Genomic DNA, 21,149 nt, shown 5'->3' with positions numbered 1-21,149 from the left:
ATTTTCGTACCACCTAAGGTGGCATCTGATATGGACAGCCATATCATTTGAAAATTTTGCAAAATCTAAGGAAATGAAGGAGAAAAACTCCTCGTATACCACAATCATCATTTAATTAATTAGTTTTTCTTAATTATTAGTTTATTAGATAATGAATTAAATTTAAAAATCTGATTAATTCAAATGATGTGACTGTCCACATCAAATGCCACCTAAGGTGGTATGAAAATGTAGTAAAAAACATGGTATGAATAACATTACTCCTACATATGTGATCAAAAGAATTGAACCGTGAGTTGAAGAATGACTTAAATAACCAACAAGCGACTAAGAACGAAATTGTTTATGACAAACTCATCAAAAGGAAGAAAAAGCGATGCTAAAACAAAATATAAGAAAAAAAGTATGAAACGAATGCGAAAACCATAACCCTGCAGAGCACTGCCGTAACCCTAGCAAGCTAGCTAGGTTACCTAGCTATCCCCATTTGGCTAATCAGTGTCCCATTACAATGATATGACTCGATTCATTATCTTCAGCATCATCTGGGTCTGATGCTTCGGCTGCATCTGGCTCAACTTCGCCGGTTCTGGCCGAAAAAGTCACTGCAACCTTGTTCACGATCTTGTATGTGTCATCCACATCATCGTCCCCAATTACATCACTCTCATGCTCCTGGCATTGGTCCCCATTGTTCGGGTCACCGTGGCAGTCGCCATGGTCCTCACTAGCCTCAGCCACCTTGACTAAGAACACACTGACCAAGAGTGTCCCTAGGCAAAGCAAAAGCAGTCCCCTTGATACAGCCATTGTAGTAACGAAAAGGGATTTTTCTTTGGCGAGGGATTGCGTGTGGAAATTTCAGATTTTAAGGTTTCTGTGGAGTTTGATAGCGTGCAATGTGACTGAAGGAGTTGTGGGGATTTTAAAGTGAGTGTTGTTTACTAAAATAAGAAGTGAGTTTTTTTTTTTGTGGCCTTGAGTTTGTAATTAGGAGTTGAGCAAGTCTTGTGGCTTTGATGTGGAAGAATGTCCTATATGTCTGCCTTGTTATTTGAATCACTGTTAGCATTGTCTTAGATTTTGTTTTCTTAGGTGTGATTTGGTCCGAATTCGTTATCTTAACAAATCAAACAAGACTTCAGATTAATCGGCTGATGATAATTTGATCCGACTTTATATTGCATGCATGTCAGCTAGGGAACTTTTTAAGTTTTTTTTATTTTTTTATTTTTTATTTTTTATTTTTTATAATGAACTAGAAATATACCTAGTTATTTACTTATACAAGTTCAAGCAAGCAAAGTAATTTAGCGCTTAACTACGAGCTGGTGACCCAATGGTAAATGACGGATTACAAAACTTCCTTAAAACTAAAAATTGGAGGTCTCGGGTTCGAAACCCATTGCTGGTCTGGAAGCCAGACTTGTGACCAAGGAAAGCTGAAATGCACTCTGTGAGTCTTCCCGGCCCCTGGAATGGGTGGATCATTGTGACTTGCCACTAGTTGCCCCATTTTTTAAAAAGAAAAAAAAAAGTAATTTAGCACTTATGTTTATAATATTTTCCGAACATATGTCAATCTCATGTCCATGTCCGATCTGTTTTTATTTCGACAAACTCGAAAAACCTGTGAGATATTAAACATTTGTATAACATTTTGTACATAAATAATGACATCCCACAGAGGCTTTGCATGGTGCAGTATTGCAGTAGCTGCTATCATACTCGTTGTGTTATGGGGAAAACTCCCTCCTTGATGCTGCTCTGCCAACGGATCTAAATTTCGGGCCGGAGCACAGAGAAGTCTGATAAACCTTTTCCGCAGCAACAATCTGTTTTTCTCAGACGCCATTGTCATGTATCAAATCCCTGTGATGGATCAAATATACTTGATTTATGTGCGAACTAGCTAGGGAAATACCAAAGCTTTGTACTTAAAATATCCAGTATTACAGTAACTAAACCAAAATTTGAAGATGTCATGCTTAAATGTAACTTACAACATCAATGAGGCTAGGTTTGTCGGAGTACACGCTTGAAAGAGAGCTTCGGGCACAATAGGGGAATCCATGAGAACATTTGGGAGGGAGACGATGGGTACCTTGGCTTCATAACGAATAATCAACTCAGTTAGGAAATGAGAATAAGCGACTACACATGGCAGCCGTGCAACCTGCTTCTCCAAAGCAACTGTTCCAGAAGCACATAACGCAACACTACTTGCCTGCAATTTAATATTCGTAACAAATTTGAGCTAGATTAGACATATTCAGATATGCTCAGACATGAACTTCCGAAAACTTGGTTTCAGATGCTCAGATTCATGCTCTGTTAGATGCCCGTGTTAAGTGCTTCACTGGCAATCCAACGAAGAGACAAATTTCACATTCTGCCAACACGCTGAAAGAGTGCACACGTAAATACAATTTATATCATCCAAAGTGCTCTTTTAGGTTTTTTCACTCACACTAAATCACTAACAAGTTGTTAGTGATTCAGGTGACATAGTTCTTCACATGATGATTGGGAGCGACATGGATGACTGTTACTTACTTGGGAAATGACACTTGTAATAATGCCATAGCGTATGTGAAGATGGAAAGCATTCTGGTGATCTCTTGTAATCTGCTTCCAGGAAGCAAGGAAATGACTCTGGCTCCTTTGCAAAATAAAATCCCAGAATATTAAAAGAAGATTTCAATTGGGAAAGAGTAAGAAATGTGCACACGCACAGAAAGGAGCTCGTCAAAAATGATTTGGGGCTTGGAAAAAGGAGAAGAAAGGGGAAGAAATAGTCAGTTGATGGAGCAAGAAGTTTTCAGAAAAGGGTTTATTGTGGAACCTCGATTCTTAGGCCACTATAACGGAATTACTCTTAGTTACTGCAAAAGAGAATTACTCTTAGGTGTTTACCTGCAGGCATTGCATATTTCCTTCGGAAATCTTCGCAGTTTCCTTGTATCTTCCATCTTCCATTCATGGGGTGAAGTTTCCTTCTATACACAAGATTGTGTATTAGTACTTGAAACTTAAAAGAAAAGTCAATTTAAACAGCATCAGATGGTTCCATACTATGTATTATTCTCAACTGTTTAGAAGAAAGAGCGTGAAACTAAATATCTCAGAAATCTTAAGAATGATCTGTAATGACAACTATGTACACAAAATCATACCGAATTCAACTCCCAGACATCCTCCAAACTGGGGTGGCCTACAAAGGTTGCAGCCAGTCCATTTGATCTGCAAACTTCTTCTTCATTTGGAAGTACACACAAGACATGATCCACAAATTGAACCAGGCCTCGGAGTCTTGCTTCACCCCCTTTCCAAGCCCAAAATGACGGTGCTACATAATGGAAGTGTACCGGAGCATTTACTCCCTGTCGATTGTATCACTACAGTCTGATTATAACACCGAGGAGGTGGTCTACATTACCCCGTAACTGTTTTAACAGACGGAAAGAGAAACCCTTGGAATCCACAGTCGCAACAACATGAGGTTGAAACCGAAGAGCAGCCTCTATTGTCTCCTGCAGCTTCACCTGGCCCAATACATTGACCAAATAAGATGACAGAATGCAACAACTTTTTTCTCTTGTACTGAAAGATGCTAAGTAACACATAAAGATAGAACACTATCTATCGTTGAATTTGTTTAGTAAAGTCTTAATATGTAGCTCAAACTCACTCTGATCATATTCAGACGAAGCAATAACTGCAATAATCTCATCACGGCAATATCCTCCATCGGAAACAGCGACTTTAATCCTTGATTAGTCATCATCAACCTAAACACATTGTGGACACAACACCATCTCTCATTTAAACCAATATCATTCAAACAACAAAAATTTTGAAAACCACAGATTTGTCCAAATTGTCTAAAATGTTATCCATGTGAAGATTGTATTTCCTTAAGAAAAGGAAAATAGCTCAATTACATAAATGCACACACAAAGGCTACTAACATAAACCTATGAAAAAGGACTTCTGCAAAGAATTACAAATTCCAATAAAGACCGCAGAGAAAGTAAAAGTTTACCCTCCAACGCCGGAAAAGCGGTCAGGAACCGGAAATAGATTCTTCAGAGATGCCATGAGACGAGAGGCATTCGTGTCCCCCAGAAACCTCTCCAAAGACTAAGAAAACCCTCAACTCCCCATCTCTAACAGCCATGTCTATCACAGTTCTGCTTGAAACTGATGCATATCTTCTGATTAGCCTTGAAAAACTCACAAAATTCTCACCATCTACATTCCATAATTTTCTGAACCACATTCCTGAATATCTCCTAAGCATTCGTGTTCATGTCCACAAGAAAATAAGGGATTGTTTGGTACTCTACTTGAATCCAACTTTTTAAACTCAAAAACAATTTTCAAGTTTTAAGCCTTAAAAACTTGTTTGGTAAGACCATTTTCAAAAACTGAACTCAATACTAACTAAAAAATATGATCTATTCTCTAAAAACATAAAAAGTGAGTTTTTAGAAATTTTAAACTTAAACTCGCTCCTTTATTTTGTCTTCCTCCTTCACTCTCTCTTCAAATCTATCTCTCTCCTTTTCTTCTTTATCTCTACTTTTTTTTTTTACCTTTTTCATCTCTCCTCCAATCCGCTCTCTTCATTCTCTCTGTTGTTTCTCTCACTCATCTTCCTCTCAACCTCGTCTGATCCTCTCTCTTCTTTCTCTTTCCTTCAATCATTTCTTACTTTCTTTCCTCCTCTCTCCTCTTTCTTTCTCCCTCTCCTACGACCCCCTCTTTATAGATCTCTGTGTCTAATTTAAGTTGTAAGATTTAAAATTTTTAAATCACAAACCAATCAAGTTTTTAAGTCTTTTTGATAAATGATAAAAAATTTCAAATAAAATACCAAACAGTTCCTAAGCATTCTAAAAATATCGGGCAATGAGTGTGAAAATGAAAGTTATACAGTTTAAAACATTAAGTGGAGGGTTTCTTCCGAAAACTGCTTCAATTTTAGGGTTTTCAGTTCTTAGCTAAGGTTGTGAAAGCCCAACTGAAAAGTCAAAAAGGCCCACATATTGATATATTTTCCTTTCATCTGGGCTAAAAGGCCTATAGATACACACCAAAGTGGCACAATTCTTGGCTAAGATCAACAAAAGAAAAAATATTTATACAGAAGAAATTAAAGAATCTCAGCAAAAATAACATAATATATATATATATATATATATTTTTTTTTTGCCACTAAATCCATGCATTGCATAGCCTAAGTAGGGCAAATTTTTATGTACAACCATTCACATGCGGCCCTTGTCTCACAAACGTGAGATCATGGGTTGGTCTAGCTCGTTATTACGCATCACAGAGAGGCCTAGTTTGTATACGGTCACACAACCACCTGGTCTGCCGGTTGGCCTTACAATTTTCCTATGTGTAGAAGCAAAACTTACATATACATTTCACGAGCTTTGCTCATTTGCACATTTTTTTTTAACGTGTGCACTGTTGAGACTTAACTCAATTTCAATTAGTTCAAATCAACCGTTCACTCATGAAAAAAATGTCGGGGGGAGAAATTTCCATACATTTCATATATTGCGACGGAGATATTTGGCATTGCCAAGTAAAATTTAATGATCTTGGACTGGTGACTTGGTTGGCTTGGTTGGCTTGGTTGGCTTGGTTGGCTTGACGACTTCCAACTAGTAATCTACCTAATTCTGGTTAAGCTCCATTCATAGCAACAAAAATTGGAGAGGAAGAGTCAAGTTTGGCATCAGCTTGCAGAAAATCTGACTCTTTGAAGAGATGGATATCAGTAGCAACAATAACTTCATTTCCAAGTCTGTTGTTCTGCTTCTGTTATGTTTCACCTTCAATGGAATTTCCATGGCGTCTGACACCATCTAAGCAGGCCAATCTCTTTGTGGAAGCCAAACACTCACCTCTCCAGGTGACAGATTTGAGCTGGGTTTCTTCACACCAGGTAACTCTCGAAACTATTACGTAGGCATTTGGTACAAAAATCTCCGTCCTCGAACAGTAGTTTGGGTAGCAAGCAGAAAATAACCTGCTTCTGATTCATATTCTTCGGTATTGCAACTCTTCCGAAATGGAAGCTTAGCGTTGCTGGACCGAACAAAATATACAATTTGGTCTACTCGTTCTGCAGCAGCGGTTTCTAATTCCACCATAGCAGTGCTTCTTGACAACGGGAACTTTGTCATCAGTGATGAATCTGATTCATCCGCCGTTTTATGGCAGAGTTTTGATCACCCCACTGACACTTGGCTTCCAGGTGCCAAGCTTGGATATAATAAGCTTACCAAGGAAAAACTAATCCTTACTCCCTGGAGAAACCCACAAAATTCAGCCCCTGGAATATTTTCACTTGAGATAGAACAAGCTGGAAGCAGGGCTTTCTTATTTCGAAATGGTTCCGCCATTAGTATTTGGGATTGGCAAGGTGACAATCATTACTGCTTTTATTGTCAAGTGAATTTGAATTCTGTTGTAAATGAGAATGAAAGCTCTTTAACTTATGTTCCCATCGATCCTAATTCATTTGTGAGATATAAACTTTTGAATGGTCTACTCAAGTTTTATAACGGCAGTGAGACAATAGACACTTGGGGTGCTCTTGGACAATGTACTAACGATGTTTCGTGTGGTGCTTTTAGTATCTGTGACTCTCAGAATTTGCCTCATTGTCGATGCTTGGAAGGATTTGAACCAAAATCCCAGAAGATTGGGAATTTGGAGGTTATTCTTATGGTTGTGTGAGGAAAACTCCTTTGCAGTGCAGTGATGTAGGAAATAAAAAAAATTTGGGAGTACTTGATGTTTCTTATTCCCAAAATTCTGAATCGTTAAAGGTTAAAAGCATTGAGGAATGTAGATTAGCATGCTCAAGAGATTGCTCGATCACTGCCTTCGCTTACAATAACGACTGTAAGATTTGGAAGGGGGATATATTCAATCTGAATCAACTACCATACTCTGTAACTAAACTAATGGATGGCATAAAAATTCATATACGAGTTGCAGATTCTACCAACAAGGTTAAGAGAAAGACTACTTGGATTGCTATTGTAGTATTTGTGGGGTTCCTTTCAATCTCAACGATTCTCATTGCATTTTTCAAAAGGAAGCGGTCAAAAGGAACATCGGCAATAGTTCAGGATTCCTTGGTGTTGTTCAAGTATAGAGATTTAAGAAAAGCAACTAAGAACTTCTAAAAAAAACTTGGGGAAGGAGGTTTTGGTTCTGTTTTCAAGGGGATATTGCCCAATTCAACTGCCATAGCAGTGAAAGAACTTAAATATCTGGAGCAGGGAGAGAAGCAATTTCACGCTGAAGTGGGGACAATTAGCACAATCCACCACATTAATCTTGTTCGCCTTTGGGGATTTTGCGCAGAAACTTCAAAACGACTTTTGGTATATGAGTACATGCCAAATGGTTCTCTGCAATCTCTTTTTCATCAAGAGAATGCACTAATGTTAGATTGGAAAGACAGATATCATATTGCCATGGGGATTGCCAGAGGATTGGCTTACCTACATGAGTAGTGCGAGACTGCATAATACACTGTGATATTAAGCCCGACAACATTTTGTTGGACGCAGAATACAATCCAAAACTGGCTGATTTTGGTCTAGCAAAACTTGTCGGAAGACACCACAGTCGCGTTCTGACAACCATAAGAGGAACTGTAGGTTATCTTACACCAGAATGGTTTTCAGGTGAAGCCATCATGCCAAAAGCTGATGTCTTTAGCTAATGGCATGTTGCTGATTGAGGTTATATCAGGTAGGAGAAACAGAGAAGGGTTAGATGAGGGGTTAGAAGACTACCGTCCTATCAGGGTTACAAATGTAGTTAATAAAGGAGAAGATGTCGTTACATTGTTGGACTACAGGTTGGAAGGCTGTGCTGACAAAGATGAACTCGCTAAAGCATGCAAAGTCACTTGTTGGTGCATTCAAGCAGATGAGAAGGATAGACCAACGATGAGGCAGGTTGTTCAAATTCTTGAGGGAGTTTCAGATGTTGGCATACCCCCAATCCCACAGTTCCTCCAGCGCCTAGTAGGAAGTCCATTACAAGGCATTAATCACCTGAAGACTACTTCCAGTTCAGGTTTATGGTCATACTCTGATGATCAAAGTGCATTTCAAGCCAAAGTTAACAACTGTCAAGACCATATTTCCTTTACAATTTACATTGTAACTCTGTACACATGATTGTATCAGAAATAAGTTTTCTTCAGTATCTAACTAGAGTTTAGAAATTTATGAGGCTCATGTTAGAATATGAGTATAAAAACATGATTGTGGATTAGCTGTTATATTGGATGAATTTTGAATGGAAAAGTATTTGTGTAAATCCTATTTCTTGTAGGATTATGAGTGTTTTTAGTGTTCCTTTGGGAAAAGGTTTTGGATCCTTCTCGGATTGATCTTGTGCACTCATTGTGTAAAATGGTTTTTGTTTTAGAGTCCAACACTAATTCCAATAGGAGAATGTGTTGGATTAATGCTGTATTTAACCACAATCACTGCTCTTGCAAAGATACGGCTCATCTTGTATTGAATACCTATTGTTCAAAGAGCTCTCTAGTTTTGCTAAAGAGGAGAAGATTGTCTGGTGGTGAAGTTACTATGGCTTCTTCGAGTTCAAGTTCTGCAGGTATGTTTTGACTGATTTTATACTGAGGTTTATGGTTCTGTTGTTCACATTGTTTGTTGGTAGTATTGGTGATTTATTGGCATATCTATGATCCGTGACATGGTTCCAACAGCTCACAGACTCATAGAGTCGCTTATTGAAGTGCGTCGCGGCAAGCGCTTTGTACGTACTATTCAAGAAAAGCCTCTTCTCTACATAAGATCAGTTGTTTTTGAAATACTTTTTGCTGGCAATTCATACGGACATTGTCTTCTAACTTGAAGGAATAAAACGGACAATTCATACGAGACCAATGTCCAAAACTTGAAACTATTCATCCAGAAAATTGTTAACAATCTCGGACAATGAACAAAAATAAAACAAACATTATAAATTAACAAACTTGATAAGAAGTAAAATGTGAGCAAGTGACAGCAGCCGTTAGAACTGAAGAAAAATAATTTCTTTTTCTTCAAAACATAATCAGAACACGTAGAATCCAATAACAGCATTCAAAGAAAAATACCCAGTAAAGTGTTCATTAAGACATAGAAATTCCAAATATTAAAAGGAGAACTAGAAAAAAGTTGCAGCGGAAGAACTTACAGTTGAGGAGCAGAAGCAAAGAGCAGTGGAAGAAAAAAGCAAAAAGGTTTCTTCAGAACACATGGGTTCAATTTTTGGGTAAATTTTCAATTGAAAATTTCAATTAAAGTTTAGGGTGTAGAGGAACAGAAAACCTTCTGGGTTGTTTGAGAGTGTAAAATGGTGACAAATTCTGTTCGAGACAGAGAAAGCGGAGAGCTGTTGCAACTTGCAGCTGGTTTAAACTCATGTAAAGGAACTGACATTTTCTTGGTTCAGAATGGCAGAATTCCAACAGGATCCTCTCCGGATCTTTTGGTGAGAATAAATCGTAAATCGTGCAATCAATTTTTGGTAAGTACGGTTTATGTTTATTTTTAAATAAAAATATTTAAAATAATTTATGACTACATGATCTACGATGAACATATATGATTTACGGATTCCCGGGATCCTCGATCCGGCGAGGATCCGGACTTGGTAGAAATAACTTTTTACTTTTTGGGAGAATTTTAAATCATACAATGAAAGTTGAGATTCCGCCATAAATGTAAAATGGGGAGTGCGTTTATTACGTCGGATTATTTCAGACTAGACTAGTTTAAACTAGATTAAGCTGGTCTGATTTAGTGAAATATTTGGTGCAGTACCGGAGTGAAAAGCAGAATTCCAAGAAAAACCCATGTGTCATCTTCTGGACTTTTGAGATTATTTTTTGTTCCACGCCTCTCACTTATAAATGAGAGAGAATATCGTTGGATCATATTACTAGTGACATACTTCAAGCAAATCATCTTGCATTCCTCCCCTCTTTCTTTCTAAAACTAATTACAGTGGCATGCATGCATGATAACCTTTTTAGAGTGCTAATTATTGCGTCTATGTTAAACTATGGTTTATTAGTGATTATGGCAGAGTCAGAATTCTATATGATAGGGGGGCGAAGGCCCTTTCATATAGGTGTAGAGAAAAAAAAAATTCAAACTCATAACATGAGCAATTGAGATAATTTTCACAAAACTAAAAGAAACATTAAATTTAATAGAGAGAATCAAAATAATTGTCCAATACAATTAAGTGGGAGGTAGATAGCAGGTAACCAGTAAAAAAATTGGCATTATAGAAAGAAAATACAAGGAAATCTGATTTGAATTGTTTGACAAAAAAAAAAAAAAGGACAGTTGCAAATAGGGTAATGCTAGGTTGACCAAAATTTTAAATTAAACTTGCAAATTAAATGATGTGTTATCCATAGAAAATAAGAATGTTAATCAACAGTTAAGTAATAATCCAATCATCATCAACCACACCATTTGATTTACAAAATTTAGTTTAAAAATTTGGTCTCCCTAGTATTATCCCCACAAATAATAGTTGATTAGAAGTTGATTAGATTGGTTTAGAATAACATTAAAGTTGATTTTAAAACCCATTCCCTAAACTCATCGTTTCATTGAACTACAAAGACAAAACAAACAAAATTGTTAGAAAAATATAAGAAATGATGTTGTTTAACTCAACTTCTCCACGAGAGCAATTCATTTTTTTCTTCATGTCTTACGATTCCACAGTTGCATGCTTGATTGCTAAAATTTTCTTACACAATGGTCAGGATGGGCCTAAGACCACCTTGATCTCTTAGTGGCTCCGCCCCTACAACTAACCTTTGTTGAACATCAAATTATTTTGTGATTGACAGGATTCAAGGTATCATCGATCGGTGGTGTGCTATGTCAGTGGAATCACTAGCGGAGGCAGGGTGAGAGCAATGCATGCTTATGACCCCAACAACATGCCTTTGTTATCACTAAATTTTAATATCTTACCCAAAAATTTCATACATAGATAATACAACTCGTGTATTTGATACTATTTTTTTGCAAATAATTAAGGACAAAAATGATATATACTAAGGTCTCGTTTGGCAGCTCGGACTATACTGACTATTTCAGTCGGATAGGATAAATATTTGTTAGATAATACAGATTAACGTGCTTATTTACTATTAAATTGTACTGACTATTTTAGTTAGATAAAATAAAATTTCGAGAGTTCAAAATTTTCGTCTTAGAAGTTAAATAATGTCATGACAAGCCGACATGTGAGGATTGTCAATGGCCTTTGCTTGAAACAAAAGGGTGGGAAATACGTAGGATAAAATGAAAATGTCACCACACTGCGTATGCATGCACTTGGTTCTAGATCTTTCCTAGCTAAGCTAGAATAATGTCCAAATGAACATCAAAATGATCTACCTACCTTTTTTTTATTGCTTTTGTACTTGTACCAGGTAAACTAAAACTTATCCACACACGGAAATTAGTAAATACAAGAATGTTCGACAAGTTTTCAACAATTTTGCTAATTTTTTTAATTGATACGGCTGCTTTGACGACTTTTTATTAATGAAATAATACAATTTTTTTTAACAAACAATATTATCTACACTAAAAAGGAAGGGATATGCTTAGCCTCACAATAAGATAGTAATAATGTGGTTCAACTTCGTTTTTGGAGAAAATCGAACTTAAGACCTTCACTTACAAGTAAAAAAAAGGGAACTTTAACGAAAAGCACCCGGTACTGTTCACTTTAACGAAAAACCACATTTTTACACTAAAAAGTCAATCCTGGTACTATTCACTTTACCCTTTATTTTATCCTTATCATTAAAACTCAAAGTTTTCAAGCCCTTTTCATTAGTTTTCCTTAAAAAAAAAGGAAAACTAATGAAAAGGGCTTGAAAACTTTGAGTTTTAATGATAAGGACAAAATAAAGGGTAAAGTGAATAGTACCAGGATTGACTTTTTAGTGTAAAAATGTGGTTTTTCGTTAAAGTGAACAGTACCGGGTGCTTTTCGTTAAAGTTCCCTAAAAAAAAAGGGTAAAAGACTGTTTACTACCCTTATGTTTCATGGTTTTCAACATTTAGTACATCAAGTTTTTTTCGTCTCAGAATCATACCTAAAGTGTAAATTTTGGAACAGTCTCATACATCCGTTAGTCAAACTGTTAAATTTGCCGTTAATTGTGACGTGGCGTCCATGTGGACAATGACATGGCGCCACGTGTCAGCCACGTTTTTTTTTTGTGACACGTTTTTTTTTCTTTTCTTTCTTTCTTCTTCTTCTTTCTTCTTTCTTCTTTCTTCTTCTTCTTCTTCTTCTTCTTCCACCCGACTGCAAACTTTTTTTTTTTTTTTTTTCTTCCTCCTTCTCCTTCTTCCTTCCTCCTTCCTTCCCCTTCTTCTCCTTCTTCCTTCTTCTTCCTTCTCCTTCTCCTTCTCCTTTTTCTTCCTCCGAATCTAGGGAATTTTTTTTTTTTTTTCTCTTTCTTCTTCTTCTTTCTTCTTTCTTCTTCCACCCGACTGCAAACTTTTTTTTTTTTCTTCCTCCTTCTCCTTCTTCCTTCCTCCTTCTTCCTTCCCCTTCTTCTCCTTCTTCCTTCTTCTTCCTTCTCCTTCTCCTTCTCCTTTTTCTTCCTCCGAATCTGGGGATTTTTTTTTTTTCTCTTTCTTCTTCTTCTTTCTTCTTTCTTCTTCTTCTTCTTCCACCCGACAGCAAACTTTTTTTTTTTTCTTCCTCCTTCTCCTTCTTCCTTCCTCTTTCTTCTCCTTCTTCCTTCTTCTTCCTTCTTCTTCTCCTTCTCCTTTTTCTTCCTCCGAATCTGGGGAATATTTTTTTTTTCCTGCTTCCTTCTCCTTCCTCCTTATTTCTTCTTCTTCTTCTTCTTCTTCTTCCTCCGAATCTGCCCAGATTCGTTTGTTTTTTTCCTTTTTTCTTCTTCTTCCTCCTTCTTCCTTCTCCCTTCTTCCTTCCCCTTCTTCTCCTTCTCCTTCTTTTTCTTCTTCTTCTTTTTCTTCCTCCGAATCTGGGGAAGTTCTTTTTTTTTTTTTTTTTTTCTTCTTCTTCCTCCTTCTTCCTTCTCCTTCCTCCTTCCTCCTTCCTCCTTCCTCCTTCTTCCTTCTTCCTTCTTCCTTCCTCTTCTTCTTCTTCTTCTTCTTCTTCTTCCTCCGAATCTGCCCAGATTCGGCTTTTTTTTTTTTTTTTTTTCTTCTTTCTTCTTCTTCTTCCTCCGACTGCAACTTTTTTTCTTTTCTTTTTTTCCTTCCTTCTTCTTCTTCCTTCTTCTTCTTCTTCTTCCTTCTTCTTCTTCTTCTTCCTTCTTCCTTCCTCCTTCCTCCTTCTTCTTCATCATCCTCAAAAAAAAAAAAAAAAAAAAAAAAAAAAAAAAAAAAACCGAATCTGGGCAGATTCGGAGGAAGAAGAAGAAGAAGAAGAAGAAGAAGAAGAAGAAGGAAGAAGGAGGAAGAAGGAGGAAGAAAAAAAAAACTTCCCCAGATTCGGAGGAAGAGAAGGAAGAAGAAGAAGAAGGGGAAGGAAGGAGAAGGAGGAAGGAAAAAAAAATGTTGCAGTCGGGTGGAAGAAGAAGAAGAAGAAGAAGAAGAAGAAGAAGAAGAAGAAGAACAAGAACAAGAAGAAGAACAAGAAGAAGAAAAGAAAGAAAAAAAAAAAAAAAAAACGTGGCTGACACGTGGCGCCTAGTCATTGTCCACGTGGGCGCCACGTCACAATTAACGGCAAATTTAACAGTTTGACTAACGGATGTATGAGATTGTCCCAAAATTTACACTTTAGGTATGATTCTGAGACGAAAAAAACTTGATGTACTAAATGTTGAAAACCATGAAACATGAGGGTAGTAAACAGTCTTTTACCCAAAAAAATAATATTATTAGGCTGTAGTATTAAGTGGCATGAAATAAAACAACTTAATTGCACAATAAAAACCCAATATTTAATTTAAATTTGAGTTTTATTACCGTCAATCATTCATGGACATAGCAAATAATTTTCATGCCAACTATTATTGGTCTACAATGAAACGCAGAAGCATCAAGAACTAAGATTTACGGATTCCTGGGATTCTCACAAAAAGGATCCGGACTCGGTAGAAATAACCTTTTACTTTTTGGGAGAATTTTAAATTGTACAATGAAAGTTGAGGTTCCGCCATAAATCAATTGGTAAAATGGGGAGTGCATTTATTACGTCGGATTATTTCAGACTAGACTAGCTTAGACTAGATTAAGCTGGTCTGATTTAGTGAAATGTTTGGTGTAGTGCTAGAGTGAAAAACAGAATTCCAAGAAAAACCCACGTGTCATCTTTTGGACTTTTGAGATTCTTTTTTGTTCCATGCCTCTCACTTAGAAATGAGAGAGAATATCGTTGGATCATATTACTAGTGACATACTTCAAGCAAATCATCTTGCATTCCTCCCCTCTTTCTTTCTAAAACTAATTACAGTGGCATGCATGCATGATAACTTTTTTAGAGTGCTAATTATTGCATCTATGTTATACTATGGTTTATTAGTGATTATGGCAGAGTCAGAATTCTATATGATAGGGGGGCGAAGGGTCTTTCATATAGGTATTGAGAAAAAAAATTCAAACTCATAACATGAGCAATTGAGATAATCTTCACAAAACTAACACTATGTTTGGATGAAGAAATTTAAGATTACTAAGAAATTTTAAAATGACGGAAATTGAAATGAAGGGATTTTATTTTCTAGAATTTGTGAATTTTGTTGTTTGGTTAACTTAAAAGAATAATGGAATTGAAAACGGAATTTGTTAATTTTAAACTCCCAATCATAGAAATTGGGAAATGACAAATATTTACATGGAATTTAAACTTGGAAATTGGAGGCCCTAAATTTCAAGTTTTTTTTCCAAGCGGAAATTCTAAATTTCTATGTTATAAATCCAAACAAGGGAATTGGTGCATGTCAATTTATAAATTCTGACTTTTATCCAAATTCCAATTTTATTTCCCTCATCCAAACATAGTGTAAAAGAACCATTAAATTTAATAGAGAGAATCAAAATAATTGTCCAATACAATTAAGTGGGAGGTAGATAGCAGGTAACTAGTAAAAAAATTGGCATTATAGAAAGAAAATACAAGGAAATCTGATTTGAATTGTTTGACAAAAAAAAAAGGACAGTTGCAAATAGGGTAATGCTAGGTTGACCAAAATTTTAAATTAAACTTGCAAATTAAATGATGTGTCATCCATAGAAAATTAAAATGTTAATCAACAGTTAAGTAATAATTCAATCATCAACAACTACACAATTTGATTTACAAAATTTAGTTTAAAATTTTGGTCTCCCTAGCATTATCCCTACAAATAATAGTTGATTAGATTGCTTTAGAATAACATTAAAGTCGATTTTAAAACTCCCTCCCTAAACTCATCGTTTCACTAAACTACAAAGACCAAACAAACAAAATTGTTAGAAAAATATAAGAAATGATGTTGTTTAACTCAACTTCTTCACGAGGACAATTCATCTTTTTCTTCATGTCTTACGGTTCCACAGTTGCATGCTTGATTGCTAAAATTTTCTTACACAATGGTCATGATAGGCCTAAGACCAGCTTGATCTCTTAGGGTGCGTTTGGTACGCAGACGGGACGGAACGGGACGAGACGGGACGGGACGGAACGGGACGGGACGGGACGGAACGAAGGTGTAATTTTTTAAAAAGACATGAGGTATATTTGTCTTAAAATGGTAAAACATTGTGTTCCACAGACGTGGAACAAACCCGTTCCAGGGGAGGGAGGCGGGACGCAAAAACACCCAAAATCTGTCCCGTGGAACAGCCCGTTCCACCCATTTTTGGCGCACCAAACGCGGGACGGAACGCCTCTTCCCGTTCCGTCCCGTCCCGTCCCACGTACCAAACGCACCCTTAGTGGCTCCGCCCCTACGACTAACCTTTGTTGAACATCAAATTATTTTGTGATTGACAGGATTCGAGGTATCATCGATCGGTGGCGTGCTATGCCAGTGGAATCACTAGCGGAGGCAGGGTGAGAGCAATGCATGCTTATGACCCCAACAACATGCCTTTGTTATCACTAAATTTTAGTATCTTACCCAAAAAATTCATACATAGATAATACAACTCGTGTATTTGATACTATTTTTTGCAAATAATTAAGGACAAAAATGATATATACTAAGATCTCGTTTGACAGCTCGGACTGTACTGACTATTTCAGTCGGATAGGATAAATACTCGTCGGATAATACAGATTAACGTGCTTATTTACTATTAAATTGTACTGACTATTTTAATTAGATAAGATAAAGTTTCGAGAGTTCAAATTTTCTTCTTAGAAGTTAAATAATGTTATGACAAGCCGACATGTAAGGATTGTCAATGGCCTTTGCTTGAAACAAAAGGGTGGGAAATACGTAGGATAAAATGAAAATGTCACCACACTGCGTATTATGCATGCACTTGGTTCTAGATCTTTCCTAGCTAAGCTAGAATAATGTCCAAATGAACATCAAAATTATCTACCCACCTTTTCTTTATTGCTTTTGTACTTGTACCAGGTAAAGTAAAACTTATCCACACAACGGAAATTAGTAAATACAAGAATGTTCGACAAGTTTTCAACAATTTTGCTAATTTTTTAATTAATACGGCTGCTTTGATCACATTTTATTTACTTGGCAATGAAATAATACAATTTTTTTTAACAAACAATATTATCTACACTAAAAATGGGAGGATATGCTTAGCATCATAATAAGATAGTAATAATGTGGTTCAATTTCGTCTTTGATGAAAATCTAACTTAAGACCTTCACTTACAAGTAAAAAAAATTATTCATAAGCTGTAGTATTAAGTGGCATGAAATAAGACAACTTAATTGCACAATAAAAACCCAATGTTTAATTTAAATTTGAGTTTTATTACCGTCAATCATTCATGGACATAGCAAATAATTTTCATGCCAACTATTATTGGTCCACAATGAAACGCAGAAGCATCGAGAACTAAGATTTAAATAACTAATATCAATTATTTAAAAATATAATAAAATATTATAAAAAAGAAGAAGAAAATCTTCTAATCTGCAATTTTACAGTTGCCACGTGTGTTCCTAGATTTTAGATTCGTATCCCCCACGGAACAAGTAGTCGAGATATAAAGACAGCCGACTCCAAAGTTAAACGAAATCATTTTCTTTCCGCAAGCAAAAAGCTAAGTCGCAGAAGAAGAAAGAAAGAACAACGCTTCCAACAACCAACATGAATAAGCTCTACAACAAGAAAGGCAAAGTTCACCCGTCACCTTCGCCGCCCTCCGTAGCCGACCCTCTGGCCCTTCTTCCGGCAACCGTCCTCGCCTTGGCCATATCCCTCTCCCCCGAAGACCAAGAGGTCTTGGCCTACCTCATCTCCTGCACCAAAAACTCAGGCGGTTGCGCAACGAACCAGCGTGGGCCTACTACTACTAAGTCCAATCGTGCACCGGCCACAGGGCCGTCGCAGGTAACATCCATAACTTGTATCGAGTCACACAACTCCAACGTGGATAACACATATGGCGGCCACAAGGCACACCAGAAGCACAACAGGGTTGGCGTCGAAGCTGGTGGGCCGCAGTCCCACCACCCTCCTACGTTCCAGTGCGACTGCTTCAGGTGCTATATGAGTTTTTGGGCACGGTGGGACGCTTCGCCGAACCGCCAGCTGATCCATGAAATCCTTGAGGCTTATGAGGAGAGGTTGGTGGAGAAGAAGAGGAGCAGAAACTCAAAGGTGAAGAAAGAGAGAAGGAAGGCTAACAAGAGCAGTGGTGATCATCTGGGATTTCGGGAATTAGGGCATGGGGACAAGAAGGAGGTGGAGGAGGGCCCACAAGTGGTGGACGCTGGTGTTGTTGCTGCTGAAGTGATAAGTGGTGGTGAGTCTGGTGATGATGAAGGTTGTGAGGTTGGAGTGGATAGGGGGACCATGAGGAGGCTGGTGAGTTCCATTGGGGACAAGATTTGGGGTCTTTGGAATTAGGGTTAGGGTTATCCTCAACACAGATAAGTTTCCAGGTACCAATAATTCCTTTTGGTGTTAGATTTAATCCTTAAATTGTTTCCCCTTTGTGTACATTACCCATCTTGTTAAAAAGGCAATTGGGATTAATGGCTTCATCTGCCATTTGGGTTTTTCATTTCATTAGTATCATTTTTTTTCCAAGATTGTTTTACTAGGTTGGATTAGTTTGGATTTAAGTTCCAATAATCCAATTTAGTGCTGAATTTTGGATTATTTAATGAAGTTCCTCTTGTAAATGATCTATATAATTTTGCTTAAGTTGTGAAACTTTTAGTGTTCAATTCATCTGCAGAAACAATTTGCTTGTTTTTCTGTTATCGTTTGCTTGATTATTAAGAAGTTTAACTTAGATTAGATTCATTCACACAAATTAATATTTTAATAAATTCGTACACTTTCAAAATTAAGTTATTTCGATGTCCACGAGTATCTAAGCAAAACAAAAAACAAGAAAACAAAAAAACTAAAAAACTAAAAAACAAAAAAGACTTAGTCTTTGTTTAATAATTTAGTCATCAATTTAACTAAAGTCTAGAATAAAATAGGATGACTGTAGGTTAATGGGGTTGAAGTTGAAAGGGTCAAGGGTCAATTGTTCATCAGCGTTGAATAGAAGATGGACCAATGCAGTCAACAGACACAAAAGTATGACCGACTGTTGTACGTTTGAAACTTGAGAGTGCCAAGTTTCCTCTGATGCTTCTTTCTTCTCCTTTTCCTTTTGAGTACGATGGAAAAAACTTAATAATTATGTGGAAACTAAACAGAATGGGAGAAGAGGAAGAGGAAGAGGAAGAGGAATCTTTCATAGTTAATTGTTACTTGTTAGCAAGGAAAAGGATGATGCTTATAGAAAAAAAAAGGAAAAGGATGATGTTTTGTATCGACTAAACTCTTGTTTTAGGCAAAAGTATAATGGTCAACCTTTTAGGTCGTTGTCTATTTGAAATATTTTAATGAATAATGGGCAGAAGGCAGAAAGAGGCATCTTACGACACCCTATTAAGGGACAAACTTTGTTATATAGAATGTTGCACATTAGAAGAATCCAACTGCTTACGAGTAGTTTAATTGGAACGTTTTAGACATCAGAACAAGAAATCTCATGATTGATGGTTGGAATATATTTTTAGAGTGTCATAGGGTTTACCATAGAATACAAGCTGGATGGATGAAGTGGAAGAGTGCATCCGGCGTGTTGTGTGACCGCCGTATGCCACTGAAGCTCAAGGGAAAATTTTATAGGACGGCAATAAGGCCGGCGATGCTGTATGGCACAGAATGTTGGGCGGTGAAACATCAACACGTACACAAAATGGGTGTAGCGGAGATGAGGATGCTTCGTTGGATGTGTGGGCACACGAGAAAGGATAAGATTAGGAATGAGGATATCCGGGGTAAAGTAGGAGTAGCCGAAATTGAAGGAAAGATGAGAGAAAATCGGTTACGGTGGTTTGGACATGTGCAAAGAAGGCCTACTGACGCTCCGATTAGAAGATGCGACTATGGGACAGAGGTTCAGGGCCGAAGGGGTAGAGGAAGACCTAGGAAAACTTTGGAAGAGACTCTAAGAAAAGACTTAGAGTACTTGGATCTAACGAAGGACATGACACAGGATCGAGCACAATGGCGTTCTAAGATTCATATAGCCGATCCCACTCAGTGACTTGGATTTTCCAAGTCTCCAACCAAGAAGTTTTCCTCACTCGGGAAATTAAGGGAACACTACCCCAACCTACATGCTCCACTCAGAAAGCTTCAACATACAAGCTTCAACAAAAGAAAATTCAAAGAACTTAGCGAAGAAGGCTTTGGTGTATTTAACACAATACGTTGAAATGAAGGAAAGCTTATTTATTGATATCCCCGATAAGCTACAAATATGTACATATACATGAGTCAAAATAAACACACAAGAGGGAGCCTTCACAAAGGTTGCTTAGGAGAAGTCTCAGCAGTCGGTAGAGCCCCAGAAAGAGAAGGCACCGGAGGGGGATCATTTGGAGCCTCAGTACTGGACAGAACCCTAGGAGGAGGAGGCATCAGAGGTTGATCATTTGGAGCTTCATTACGCGGTACAGCCCCAGAAGACGAAGGCAATAAATGCCTTTGGAACAAACCCACAAATCTCTGATGATCAAGTAAAACCTGACCATCAGTTTCCTTCATCTGGTCAAGCTTCCTCTTCATGTTTGTAGCATAGTCATGTGCGAGCCGGTGCAACTGTTTATTCTCATGCTTGAGCCCTCTAATCTCCTGTTTGAGACTCATCACTTCAGCCGCCAATGATTCAACTTGGCGGGTTCGAGCAAATAGGCGTTGGGCCATATTAGACACAGAACCTGCACACTGAACACTGAGAGCCAGCGAATCCTTAACAGCTAACTCATCAGACCGTTTGGAAAGTAGTCTGTTATCTTTGGGAGTGAGAAGGTTCCTGGCCACCACCGCAGCGGTCATATCATTCTTCATCATGGAATCCCCAACGGTAAGAGGACCAGTTGGGGAGACGAAGGATGGGCGCCATATGTTGTCTGGAGAAGGCGGGGCTGCCTCTTCAACAAGGTTCAAGTCAAAACGACGGTCGGAGGGGCCAGACATTTTCAAAGGTGTTGAAGAGAGAAGAGGTCGGACAAATCAAGATATTAGAAGTGCAAGAATGAAGCTTCTACTGGTGGAGATTCAAGTGTGCTTTGGAACTTAATGCCAGCCTCTATAAAAATCTGCACTCGACGGAGCTTCAGAAATCAAAGAGGCGCCTGCTCAGAAATCGAAGAGGCGTTTGCTTTCTCAAAAGTTGGGCTGCTTAGAGATCACGAGGGTTGATCTCAGAAATCGAAGAGCCGTTTGCTTTCTCAAAAGTTGGGCTGCTCAAAGACCACGAAGGCCGATCTCAGAAATCGAAGAGGCGCTCGCTTTCTCAAAAGCTGGGCTCCCTAGAGACCACGAAGGCCGATCTCAGAAATCGAAGAGGCACCTACTTTTCC

At 37.6% G+C, this 21,149-nt stretch overlaps 2 protein-coding genes and 1 pseudogene across 2 annotated transcripts; 2 read left to right on the top strand and 1 right to left on the bottom strand.

Moving 5' to 3' along the window:
• Positions 1–2,020: 2,020 nt before the first annotated feature.
• LOC103417195 (probable lipid-A-disaccharide synthase, mitochondrial) lies at positions 2,021–4,381 on the bottom strand (annotated as a pseudogene).
• A 1,473-nt stretch (positions 4,382–5,854) lies between these two features.
• LOC139193336 (G-type lectin S-receptor-like serine/threonine-protein kinase At2g19130) lies at positions 5,855–7,214 on the top strand. Its single transcript, XM_070816329.1, has 3 exons — positions 5,855–5,962; positions 6,241–6,738; positions 6,852–7,214. The coding sequence occupies exons 1-3, from the start codon at positions 5,855–5,857 to the stop codon at positions 7,212–7,214; spliced, it is 969 nt and encodes a 322-aa protein (XP_070672430.1).
• A 9,923-nt stretch (positions 7,215–17,137) lies between these two features.
• LOC103425996 (uncharacterized) lies at positions 17,138–18,443 on the top strand. The gene has a single exon (XM_008364091.3). The coding sequence runs from the start codon at positions 17,359–17,361 to the stop codon at positions 18,118–18,120; it is 762 nt and encodes a 253-aa protein (XP_008362313.3). The 5' UTR covers positions 17,138–17,358; the 3' UTR covers positions 18,121–18,443.
• Positions 18,444–21,149: the final 2,706 nt, after the last annotated feature.

This window comes from Malus domestica, chromosome 17 (genome assembly GCF_042453785.1).
Source record: "Malus domestica chromosome 17, GDT2T_hap1".
NCBI lineage: Eukaryota > Viridiplantae > Streptophyta > Magnoliopsida > Rosales > Rosaceae > Malus > Malus domestica.
Note: the sequence above shows the minus strand (reverse complement) of the source record. Positions and strands in the feature narration are given on the sequence as shown.

Bases quoted from the DNA above. Each gene is read 5' to 3' on its own strand.
- LOC139193336 (XM_070816329.1), top strand. From the start codon at position 5,855: ATGGAATTTCCATGGCGTCTGACACCATCTAAGCAGGCCAATCTCTTT. The intron at 5,963-6,240 runs GTAACTCTCGAA...GTTTTATGGCAG, and splicing joins GCTGGGTTTCTTCACACCAG to AGTTTTGATCACCCCACTGA. The intron at 6,739-6,851 runs GTTATTCTTATG...GAATCGTTAAAG, and splicing joins AGAAGATTGGGAATTTGGAG to GTTAAAAGCATTGAGGAATG.
- LOC103425996 (XM_008364091.3), top strand. From the start codon at position 17,359: ATGAATAAGCTCTACAACAAGAAAGGCAAAGTTCACCCGTCACCTTCG.